Genomic DNA, 13,169 nt, shown 5'->3' with positions numbered 1-13,169 from the left:
GAAAGTATTTTCCAAATTCGATCAAAATATGTTCATAAACAAGCAAACTACAACAGTTGACTTATTGTCCATAAGAATAACATGGGAATTTTAAATTTACAATTTTTTTGGAATTTTCTCCGTAACCATTAGGCATACAACAACGCTTCAATATACTAAATTATTTGTTTTTTTAAACATATTATGTATATATACTAGCTGCACCCGCGGGCTTTGCCCCGTTTAACTTCACAAGTGAGCTCGTTCGCATGGCTCAATCGGGTCGCTATCAATGCGCCACCACGTCAAACCGCCACCTCGGTGTTTTGGTCAGAGGCGTCAACCCGCCACCACAAAAAAACCGAGGTACCGTAGTGGGTTGACGTGGTTGTCAGTCAGTTCAGTCCTCAGTCGTTCAGTCAGACAGAGTTCAGTGTGGTTCAGTTCAGTTGAGTTCAGTTCCAGTTTCCAGTTGAAGAAAGATGGACGCGGAGAAGGAGGTCCCTTTAAAATTTGGAGATTTTGAAACATTAGAAGAATTTATTTCTGAAAAAGAAAAGGATGACAATATTCAGTTATGGATTGAACGTTCAAGGACAATCAATGGAGCCAGAAAGAAAGGTGTTAAAAAACACATAAATGATAAATTGAAATATTATGAATTGACCTACAGATGCATACATAGTGGTACGAGGAAAAGTAAAAGCAAGGGAATCCGGCCTAATCAAAAGTAAGATTTTAAGTTAGATGTTTTCTTGTAAGTTTACACTGTTGTAAAATGTGAAGCTTTAAACTGATGACAGCCAGGTGATTTATTACTATTTTATCTTGATGCCTATGTCAAGGCTTGAATAACCTAACCACAAAATGTTAGGTTAATTCGGGGGTAGATTCTTAACCGAGCTATGCTAATATCGGTTGCAACCATCGATTCGTTGTTTATTTGTTGTTAATAATTTTAGTTTTATAGCTTACTTACTGTATACCTTTTTGTAAAATGGTGTTAAGCTTAGGGGCTGCACTTTACTTGACGTCCTACACTCATTCGAATGAAAATATCGATCGATATATCGATTAATCGATTGCTTCATTCGATATATCGTTTGGTTAGTTAGGTAAGGATAACCTAACCTAACTAACCAAACGATATATCGAATGAAACAATCGAATGAAAATATCGAATCGAAAAAACAATCGAATGAGTGTAGGACGTCAAGTAAAGTGCAGCCAGCTTAGGCCTACCGTGGAAATAAATTGGATCCCTGATTAGTAAACCTTCCATGCAATTTTTTCATTATCAGTAAGCTTGGTTAGGTTATGACAGTTTCATTATATATGCCTTACCTAGGCCTATATTTTATTTTACGCAGAGGATACGCGTCCGGTAACAAGACGTGGATTAGGCGTCCGGCAGTTACTGTCATAACCTAACCTAACCAACCAAACTTGCTGATAATGAAAAAAATCAAATGAAGGTTCAATTATCTTAATAACATAAAATTATAAATGCCAAAAATTCTAACAAAAGATGCACAGTTTACCAGAAAAAAGTAGGTACTTACATTCAAAGAAAAATCTGTGACAAAAAGTTAAAGAAACCGATGGGTTTCGAACCAGGGACCTCTTGGATATCAGCCGAGCACTCTATCCACTAGGTACACCACGAACAACGCTGGCCGAACATCGTATCGTTGTGGTAATGGCGTTCCGGGACCCCACAACCCGGTGACGTCACTTCCTGACGCCTAATCCAAGTCTGGTTACCGGACGCGTGTCCTCTGTGTTTATGATCTATGATCATCGATGTTAATGATCGAATTTCAATTTGATAGTTTCAATCAATTTTTTTTTAGCATAAGCCTAGCCCAGATAATAAACTGTACCCCTATTGCCAGTTTCACACTGATAAAGTAAACTAACCATGAACCTATCCTAACCTAACATAATATTTTGCAGGCTATTGCGAGGTTATTGGTTGTTGGATTGTAGCCTAATGGAACAGTTGAATTGAGCACAATTTGATTAGGCTAAACTTAACTTACGGTATTTTACTCACAACATAAACTGTTGGGCATATAAGTTGAGTGTTTTTCCGTGTTACATAAAGTGTGCGGGCTTTTGTGTGGTTATTAGTTGTTGGATTATAATAAAAATTACACCTTTGAATTTGTCATGAAACCCCGCAAAATTTGAGTAAGTTAGGACTTTATTAGGACCTTTCTTCTCCGCCAACTTTCTAAGTTTGCAAAATGTGATGTTCTAATTACAGCATATTATGGAGTGATTTTGCCGCACCTGATATAGCTTACGCAATGTTGGTGTGGTGGTGTGAGTGTGGGAAAACGTCTTTCCTTTTCCGACTCCAGAAGAGGGCAGTTAGGGCAGTCTTTGGTTTGAAAAGAAGAACATCTTGCAGGCAATACTTTAACTTATTTATCACAAATTTAAATGTTTCCCTCAATATACATTTTGAAAACTTTGATTCTCATTAAATAAAAACTTACACCAATATCAATCGTCACTTACACATTCTTATTCACTACGTAACAATTCTCATCTTAAATTGCCATCTCATTCAACTACAGTACATTTTTCAAGAGACACTTCCATTACAATGGCATTAAACTTTTTAATCTCCTCCCTCCCTCCCTTCAGCTGGAGTCGGACTTGGACAGCTTTAAAAAGCAAATCAAAAAGTACTCTTGGCCAAGGGTTACTACAGTGTTCGAGATTGTGTCGCTGATGGGTTTAGTTCTAACTTAGTTAGTTTTTTGTTGAAAGATGTATAGTTTTATTGAAGTAAGTTTACCATTGTCTATTGTTTATTTTAATTTTAGTTCTAAGCTATTAATTGACATGACCAATGCAAATTTTGTATTTGTTATTTTGGTTCAATAAATGAGTTATGACTCAAATTTTGGACTTTATCAAATGCTACCAACAACATGAAAAGTGTTTTTTCTGCTTTTTCGCAAAAAATGACTAGCCTAGCCTAACATTTTTGGAATCTGCGCTATTAAACGAACAGTAAAAAAAAATTATTTTTAGAGCGTTGACCGGAAGTTGACATAATTACCCTATATGGTATTAAACCTTTTTTGCGGAAATGGGTCATGAGGGTACTCAAATTAACCGGTAGGCTACATATAGAGTGAGCTGAACAAGAATATGCAAGAATTTTCAAGATCCGGTGGATATTAACAGAGATACGTCCAGAAAATTGTCGATAAATCGAGTTAGCTCCAAAATGGCCAATAATAGGTTAGGTTAGATTAGATTATTAGGTTATGTTGGGTTAGATTAAATTAGTTAAGTTAGTTTGGGTTAGATTATATTCTAGGTTACATTTGGTTAGGTTAGGTTATATTATATTGTTAGGTTAGGTTATGTTGGGTTTGGTTACTAACAATACCCTTTTTATTAATAACCTTACCTAACCCAGCCTTACCTAACCAAACCTAATATAATCCAACCTAACCTAACGCAACCTAACCTAATCCAACCCAAACTTATATAACCTATCCCAGCCTAATCTAACATAGGTAACCTAACTTAGATGCGTTTTTAAGGGTATAATTAGGGACGTTCCGATACTACCGATACCAGTATTTATCGATACTTTGGGTCCGATACCAGTAGTATCGGTATCAAAACGTTTGATTCTGTAGTGGGTTCGATACTGAAAACGGAGTATCAGAACATCGGTATGGGAAAAGTAGTTCCTACAGAATTAGGAGTTTATTTAAGAAATACAATTTTGTTTTAAGTTCAATAGTCATGAATAATTATCTACATGTTTTTCGGGTAAAATTACAATATAAAATATAGGTTACGGTCGAGATTTTTAAAAACTTCCCTTATTAGATTGACTTAATAGATTACGCCGCTGACCGACAGTCACAATAGCCAGCATAAGTCACAAGTGCTCTAGCGTTCTGCGTTCTGTTCTGTTTAGTCAGCAACCAGCGATAGTGTATTGTGTGTGTCACGTCTAGAGAGGCTAACTTTTGATGCTAACTAAGAATAAACAGACCGATTCATCAGAAATAACTTGCACCTATCGAACCCAGTTAGTTCGATAAATAATATTATAAATTCAATAAACCGGGTTATTGATAAATTACTAGCGCTTTCATTTGTGCTGCTTATGAAAGTGCAACCTGCTTTTTCAAGCTTTCGTTCTGTGTTCATTGTCCAGTTTATTTTTCCGATACTCAAAGTATCGATACCAATCTAGTTTATTTTTCCGATACTTTTGGTCCGATACTGAGATGGTATCGATACCACATTTCCGATACCATATCGACACCGAGTATCGTATCGGAACGTCCCTAGGTATAATAGAATATGTATTACTTACATTAGTTTGACGGGTTGTAAAGATCTCCTGTAGCGGCAAAAAAGCTGTGAGTGTGGTAGGCTGGGGAATACCTTTTTTTTGAAAATATATTCAGCCAAGTATTCCCGAAAATGCTTGGACAATCGTCTGTATTTTGGAACTGTTCCACGGATGTCACGCCAAATGCGCACTGGTAGCCGGGTCAACAAAGTTTTGGTGACCGGTACGGTTGACGGTTAACCATCAACCGTCTGATGTCTAGTAGTCGCCCGATGATGTCTAGTAGTCGGGAAAGTCGGGAATTAGTATTGAATTTCAAAATGGTCTTGAAAAGTCGGGATTTAGTCTTAAATTTGATTTCAAAGTCGGGAATTTTCATGATTTTGCCGCGATTGTCGTCTTGCGTTTACGTACCCCGCAAAAGCCAATGATGATGTCTACACGGCCTCGGGAAATGTTCACGATTTTGCCGCGATAGTGGACGACGACAATAACGTTTCCGTGACCGCGGGAGATGACGGTGATATCTGCTCGGCCGCGGGAAATTTTCATGATTTTGTCACGATCGCGGACGACGACGATGACGTTTCCGTGACTGCGGGAGATGACCACGGCCGCGGGAAACGTTCATGATTTTGCCGCGATCGCGGACGACGACGATGACGTTTCCGTGACAGTGGGAGACGACGATGATGTCTACACGGCCGCGGGAAATGACCATGATTTCGCCGTGATCGCGGACGATGACGATAACGTTTCCGTCACCGCGGGATATGACGGTGATGTCTAAACAGCCGCGGGAAATGTTCGTGATTTTGTCGCGATCGCGGACGACGACGATGACGTTTCCGTTACCGCGGGAGATGACGATGACGTTTCCGTGACCGCGGGAGACGACGATGACGTTTCCGTGACCGCGGGAGACGACGATGATATCTGCTCGGCCGCGGAAAATGTTCATGATTTTGTCGAGATCGCGGACGACGACGATGACGTTTCCGTGACCGCGGGAGATGACGATGACCTTTCCGTGACCGCGGGAGATGACGATGACGTTTCCGTGATCGCGGGAGACGACGATGACGTTTCCGTGACCGCGGGAGACGACGATGATGTCTACACGGCCGCGGGAAATGTTCATGATTTTGCCGCGATCGCGGACGATGACGATGACGTTTCTGAGATCGCGGGAGACGACGATGATGTCATTGGTGTCTACAAGGCCGCGGGAAATGTTCTTGATTTTGCCGTGATCGCGGACGACGACGATCATGTTTCTGTAATCGCTGCAGTCAATGATGATGTCTAAACGTACGGTACGTGGAAGATTTCATGATAAAAAAAACCAAATTTGCTAGTTAGAATTTTTTATTGCTGCATTATTTCTTTACTTGAAAACACTACATTATCATAATACTACTTTATGACAAAGACAGGGGTTGGTGTAGTATTATTCATAAAATTTGGTTAAGCTATAAAAATTGGTATCGGTATCAAGAATCGAGAATCGATACATTTTGGTATCAACACCCATTCATTGTTGAAAAAACTAGTCTTGAAAAATCTGGAATTAGTCTTGAAAAGTCTGGAATTAGTCTTGAATTTTATAATGGAAATAAACTAGACACCCTGGGTTAAGTATTTAAATTAGCTTTTAAGCGAATAATACACGCGCTAGTAGTCTGTTACTGTAATTGGACCTGGTTGGACATTGGCCAACACTAATCTTACCTGAGTTGTCCTGGTACGGTCAGGTACTGGGATAAAGAATCCCTCCTTCGTACCTCGCGTCACTCCACCGAGCACCCACTCTCCTTTCACGATCCTGCCTCGTTTGTACTCAAACACTTGCCCAACTTGGCCTCATCGATCTCGACTACACAACCCGGATCGCCGATCTTTGATCTGTTCTTGTCATGGATCAATACTTCTCTGTAACAACTAAACCGATCAACTACTGTATTTGGTCCTAATTTTAAACTGCTCCCCAAAAAGATTTGACGAGGTGGATTGTGATTTAAAATGTAAATTACCATCCGCCACAACTTAACCAAATCGATCTTTGATCAATCCAAAAAAGAGCCGACTTTTGCACTCCTCTTCCAGTTGCACTGAGTCTTTTTTGTTTCTGAAATGAAGCCTTTCGGTTGCAACAAAACTCTAGTTTTTCTCTGTCTAATTATAATATTGCACCGAACCGCCCACACTCTGTTTGTCCTTTTAAAACTTTGTGATCCACTAGAAAGTTCACATTTTGATCTCTGTTAAACGTGGCAACGTCCCAACATATAACGCAAGTTTGTCTCACATATAACGCAAGTGCTAATTTAACTGACACCACTAACATAATCAAATAAACCAGCAAATTCAAATATAAATTCAAAATAGCTTACACGCTATAAAACAACATAATATGACTGTACTGTTGTATTGGTTAAGTAGAAAATTCAAAAATATGTAGGCCTACGCTTAAAATTCCCATGTTATTTTTATGTATTCGTTTGCTAGTTAATTAACATTTTTAAATTTGGAAAATGCATTTATTTCATACTAAACTGAATAAAAATTTTACAAAAAAAAAAACTTTTTGACCCTCTATGTTGCAGCAAACCTAAGTAGGCCTACTTGTTAAACTAATGCTATTTACAAAGGAAATAACTTAAAATGTAATATTTTAAGGAGATTTTTTAGAGTACCGGTAAATCCAATCAAGTACAGTAAATGAAAATTCACTTAGTGTGCAGGTTTTCTGCGACAGGGGTAATTTTGCTGACCACTTACTTTCTTGGATCAATCGTTAATGTTGCATTATGTGGTTTTTCCAGGACATTTAGACAGCAGTGCCCATTTGAAATGAAGCTTCGAGTTTCTGAAAATGGGAAAACTCTTGATGTTGTTACTTATATTGACCAGCACACACATTCTCAAGATGAGGTAAACATTTCTTATATCTTACCAAATGTAGTTGTTTTTTATGTGTAAATGTGTGTAATTTAACCCTAGATGGGTATCGCACATAAATTTGACGTAGTGCGAGTTCATTTTAGCGTCTCACCACCCACCTCCTCAACCGACAATACCCTCCTCCTGGCAGTGCTCTCAGCAGTCATTTGCCTTGCGATGGCTGCCTTGGTTTGGTCGTAGTGTGTTTCTTTATGCACTTGCTAGTCAGTTTCTTAGAACACATACGTCAAACTTAATACCTTTTGTGTATAGTAAAATAGCCTACTTGTGTATGGCAAAACGGCCGGCAGTACGTCAAATTTATGTATTGATACCCTTAGTGTCACACTGTATGACGATACCTTACTATGCAATTCCTATGTACTTCAAATTTACATATTGATACCCCATGCTGTATGACGATACCTTTCTAGGACTAAAAAATAATGTATAAAGGCCCAATGTATATATTTGAAATTATTCTTTGGGGCAAGAAATTAGGTGGGCTACAAAAACTTTACGCAGATTACTTTTCCTCGGTTTATGATAAGATAGCTTCAACAAACCCAACATAATTGGCACAGATTGTAATGTCAATCTGACTGAAAGTAATTATACTTGTTACTTTTCTATATTGATGAGGTAAAAGCAGGGCCGTAGGCTACTCAGACCGATGTTTGTGAACAATTTTACTGGGCCGGGCCCCGCCATAACATACTGTGTACAGTGTGGTGATATAAGTTTACTGTGTACAGCGTGGGGGCTCGACTGAACATCTTTACCACGGCCTGCCAAAGCTGGACACGGCCCTGGGTAAAAAGCACAATTAACTCTTTCGACTATCATTTTTGGGTTCCACCCCCATGCCCTATGTTTAATTTATTATGCGGATCTTTAATTCTACCAGTATTTTAACTTTAAATTAAATTATATCCTATTAGCCTACTAATAATAAAGAATACGGTATAAAAAATTGTCCAAAAAGTTTTTATTTACCGGTATTTATTTTTAAGCTGCAATATGATACGATTGCGAAATGGCCGATGTCGGCTCACGGCCTACAAGAGAGGTGAAAGAGCTCCTTAAAGTCGGATAAGTCATCTGGTGATGAGATCCACGTAGTAAAGGGATGCTATGATCTGGTTGCCGAACCACTTTGTTTTATTTTAAATCCATCTGTATGTTCTCTAGAATTTCCATTTAAAGACATCTAATGTACCTTCCAATTTTCAAATCTGTTAGTAAGTATCTGGTGTTGAGAATTATCGTCCTGTATCCTTGATCGTATTGTTCGCTAAGGTTTTAGATATTCTCGTCTTAAACCTTATCTTGAAACTTGGTACTTTCCTGTTAAAAGGAACATTCATAATAATCGATGATTTTTGTACTGTGATAGTCGTTGCTTTCTGTGAAACACTTGACCCTTCTCCCTCTTTTGTCCTCGTCTTCTTTTTCTAGCCACCGGCATCCTCAGGTGTTAGGTGCTCTCGCTCCTTCTTTCCACCTGTCTTCAATAGAGTTGGCTTTGGGGGTGCCGCCCTCGCTCTGGCTGAAAAGGGACGTCTTGTCAGCAATGCAAAATTTTCAATACGGTCGATATAAGTTCATTGTAGATGTTAGCTTCCGGATTGCCGAATAATATTAAAAAAGATTGATTCTACTTATAGTGTAGTTCTCATGTCATCAATGCTAACAGGATTTTATTATTTGCAGATTACTTTTTTTCGCCTACCAAGACAGAGGCAGCTTGAGCCTTCTGTCAAAAAAATTGGAAATCATATGTTAAAGCTAAAAGTAAACAAAGAACTACAGACAGAGGGTGAACAAAGCCCACATGAAAACTCAACATTAAAAGATATACACAATCTGAATGCTCAAAATGAAAAAGAAGATGACGATTTGGAAGATTATTATGTTAACAATAGCAGTTTGCGGCCATCACCTACCACACTATCATCTTCATTTGATCAAAGCATTGTGCGTATTAAAAGAGTTTTAAGCCAACAAGAAAAATTCAAACTTGTGATGGCCAAATTTCAACAAGTTGCTTCTTTGGCTTCAGAATCTTCATCAAGAGTGTTTCCCCAAAGATTAAAAGTATTGGAAGATATAGTTGAAATGTGGAGAAAACAAGTAGAAGTTTCGGTTAGACCCGTTGAATCTGAAGTTGATGTTGGAGAAGAAACTGCTGATGATGGAGAAGACACTGCTGATGTTGAAGAAGAAACTGCTGATGTTGGACTTAGGCAAACCAATGATCCAACTGAGTATCAGATTTTACTTGAGCACCATTATTTTAAAGTTACTGGTAATGACATAGAAGCAGAAAAAATCTTGGCAGACAAACAATACACCACCCACATAGACACTGATACAAGTCCAGATCAATCAATAATTTTACAAAACATCCCCATCAAGCCACCAAAGTTAAAAAGAATTGGTAAGCCTAAGGGCAGTGATCTAACTGTTGTTGGGTTGCCTTCGAAGAAAAGAAGAGTAAGCTCTGCCTTGCCGTTTCATAAAAAAAACAACTCCTGAAAGATACCTACAGATGCTATGTTAGTTTATCTCTGAAGAGGATGCAAGAAATGTACAAATAACAGAAGACAAAGTACAAACTATTCCTAGTAGCATTCCATCAGCATGTCTTGCTGGATTCAAGAGTAGATATAAATTTAATCGAACACTATTTCACTGAGGATGGGTGGATGTCTTTGGAAGAAAAGTTGCAGGTAATTTATTTAAATTCCTAATTAATCTTAAAAACGTATATCTTTTTGAAGTTTAAAGTAGATACTCTTTTTTGCTGACATTAACTCAACAGGAAATAGGTCAGCTAACCGTAAAGATTAGTCAAATGACTTTATGATGCAATTCTGCTTTATAACTCTTACCCGTTTGCAAATTTAAGTACACTACAAAGCAGTGGTGGCTAGCCTCGGACGACGCCCTCCCAACAATACACAAAAAATTAAATTTTATTATTCTTTAGTGAAATTTCATTAAAATTACTCTAATGAGTACATAAGACAATACACGATAAAAAATGTCGGATAATTTATTTCAGTTATGAATTATTTGAATCCTCACTTGCTTAGTAAGGACGGCGGCCAGATCTTACATGACTACATGTCATTTAGTCTTATGGCAGAACAACCGAACCGGGCTGAGGGTGGCATGCCGTTATTAATTACATAAGACTAATGTCATGTACAAACAAACAGGGCTGAGGGTGCCATGCCGTTATTCCAGTGCTTTAGGCCCCGTCCTAGCTGGGCGAAAACAGCGACGTGACCAACGGTAGCTGCTGTCGAAGACAAAATGTGTGTCCACACTGAGCGGCGCGACCAAGGCCGGCTAGAGGGTGTGGCAGGGGGGCCAGAGCCCCGGGGCCCAGGGCTCCGAAGGGGGCCCAGCCCTGTCAAATGTAATATTTTTACTGTACATTTAATCTGCCAAAGTCAAAAATTTTAGGATAGTTTTTCATTTCACTAAGTAATTTTTTACTTGAATTGCATAATTCAAGTCTTGACTTGTTAGTTTTTTTACTTGAATAAAGTTGGAACTGTGAGCACGTTAATTAATCAAACTACAGTATCAAGATTTTAAGAAATGTTTTGTTATTTGTGTAACAAAATGGCAGGACTAAGTCAGGAAAATAGAGGGGGCCCAGGATTACTCAAAGCTCAGGGGCCCTAACAGCTCTCGCCGGCCCTGGGCGCGACTAGGCACGCAACATGGACTGAGGCAGCTGTGGTGGATGCCACTTTGTCGCGTCGCCGGTGTAGCACTACTAGATACAAACATGTATCTTGAAGCGCTTGTAGCGCGACCGACAGGAGCGATGTCGCTGTTGCTGCTCAGCTAGGACGGGGCCTTAGAATATGCGCTTTAGGGCAGAGTCAAAAGTTGCATGCGCATTCTTAAATCAGGAGAGCCACCACAATCTGGTATTCTGCATGACACACTTGAAACAGAACAACATAACAGGATTGCGAAAACTGTAAGTAGCCTATTTATAAATATCCACACGCTATCTGCTACACTGAAAAATCATTTATTTTACAGATGAAGAAAAATGAAGCGGTTTGGCCCTGCCCTCTCTGCAATGCTGCATCTGGAGGAAACAGTGTATCATGCCTCAGCTGCCTCGCTTTATATAATCTCAACTCTTGTGCCTTAATAACACTACCTAAATCAAATAAATGGTTTTGCAAGCACTGTCTCCCTAGTACATCATGGGCTAAAGCATTGATTATATATTTGAAATAGATGTCTAAACCAATCCAATCACCTGTATGCAAGACTTAAGTGCTCTTAAGCGTGAAGTTGTGAAAGGGAGGGCAGGGATAGGGCCTAATTTATAAATTAAAGTTTACTGGTTATAAATAAGTCTAGTAATTACAGTTCTATTTAGTCTACTTTTACTGATGTTAATGCCTCATGAACTTTACATTTACCTCTTTTTTCTTCGCCACAATCGGCGGGAATTCGGATTGGGGAGTCGTAAAAGTTTCCTCTTCTTCGTCCTCTTGCCAACCTTTCAACAAGCCCAATGTAGGTGTGTGGAAGTGTGTTCTTGTATGTATTCATTTGTTGAGTAGTATGATTTTAGTGTTTGTACAAACTACAAATGTGTTGTGAATTGAAACATTTTTAATTTTTAAATTTTGGTAGGAGATTTATGCATTTATATCCTGTTTATGTTGGGGTGTCGCTTAACTTTTAAAATCTGTCTTGTGACAAATTTGTATTGTTTTTGTGTCTGGTGTATTAATGAATGTCTGGCAATTAGTAGTTTCTTGTGTTTAAAATATACATGTTTAGTTTCACTTGTGTTTAATTTTAAATTTAGTTTGTAGCATATTGTTGTTGCTTGTTCTACTGCTCCAGTTATGGGTTGTTGGTTGTTTTTATCTCCATCTTTAGGTATTATTATGGTCCCACCCATAATGATGCATTATCCCTGTCTTCCCAGATGCTTGCTATGTCTTCGCAAAGTTTTGCAATTGCAGTGTTCGTTCCTCGTTTCTTCCGGAAGCCATGTTGGCAATTTGTAAGTGTTTGTTTCTAGGTGGTTTATAATTTTGTCGTAGATTTCTCTTGCTAATAGTTTGGATACTGCTGGTAAGTTAGATAATGGCCTATAGTTTCCAGTATTATTTATCTCCTTTTTTGAATTTTGGATAAATCTTGCAGATTTTTAAGTTTTTAGGTATTTTATTTTCTGTGAGTGAGGTGTTGATAATTATAATAATGAAGTAGAGGTTCTGTTTCTTCTTCTCTGCCATATTTTAGCAGTCTTCCTGTAATTTCATCGTAGCCCGCTGCGTTGTTGGACTTGATACATGGGTAAAAAGTTTTTTTTATCTTCTGAAAAATGCATTGGTATTTTGAAAGAGATTGTAATATATTAGTTGTGTTGTTAATTTGTTTAATCTACGTGATGTAGTTTGCTCGGTTATGAATTACCGGTAGTTCTATTGGGTTTATATAGAAACATCGTTAAAAATATTTGTAATTTGTTCAATGTCCGTGATGCAGTTTGCTTTGATCATTTTTTTGTTTAAATTTTTGTAACTTATTTTTATGGAATACTAGCTGTACCCGCGGGCTTCGCCCCGTTTAACTTCATAAGTATTCGCATGGCTCATTCACGTCCTGGTTGAAGTTCGTTCGCTACGCTCACTCACCTTTAGGTTGGAGCTCGTTCGCTGCGCTCACTTGCCTTCAGGTTAGCTCGTTCGCTACGCTAACTCACCTCCAGGTTGAAGTTCGTTCGCTACGCTCACTCACCTTTTGGTTGCAAATTAGCTGTTGTCATAAATTAAAAAAAAAATTAATAGTGCTGCACCCTGTTGGTAATCCTTGTAACTTTTATGCTATTGCACATCATAGAACAGAACCA

The 13,169-nt window shown here is 38.5% G+C and overlaps 1 protein-coding gene across 1 annotated transcript; it reads left to right on the top strand.

Annotated features, from left to right (window-relative positions):
* The first annotated feature begins 461 nt into the window (after positions 1-461).
* LOC128989156 (uncharacterized) lies at positions 462-12,093 on the top strand. Its single transcript, XM_054411027.1, has 4 exons — positions 462-709; positions 7,144-7,252; positions 8,975-9,993; positions 11,330-12,093. The coding sequence occupies exons 1-3, from the start codon at positions 462-464 to the stop codon at positions 9,797-9,799; spliced, it is 1,182 nt and encodes a 393-aa protein (XP_054267002.1). The 3' UTR covers positions 9,800-9,993; positions 11,330-12,093.
* The last annotated feature ends 1,076 nt before the right edge of the window (positions 12,094-13,169 follow it).

The sequence above is a fragment of the Macrosteles quadrilineatus genome, unplaced genomic scaffold (genome assembly GCF_028750875.1).
Source record: "Macrosteles quadrilineatus isolate MER2022 unplaced genomic scaffold, UCM_ALF_1.0 Scaffold_1__1_contigs__length_201487025, whole genome shotgun sequence".
NCBI classification, from domain to species: Eukaryota; Metazoa; Arthropoda; class Insecta; order Hemiptera; family Cicadellidae; genus Macrosteles; species Macrosteles quadrilineatus.
This window is presented reverse-complemented; position numbering and strand designations above follow the sequence as displayed.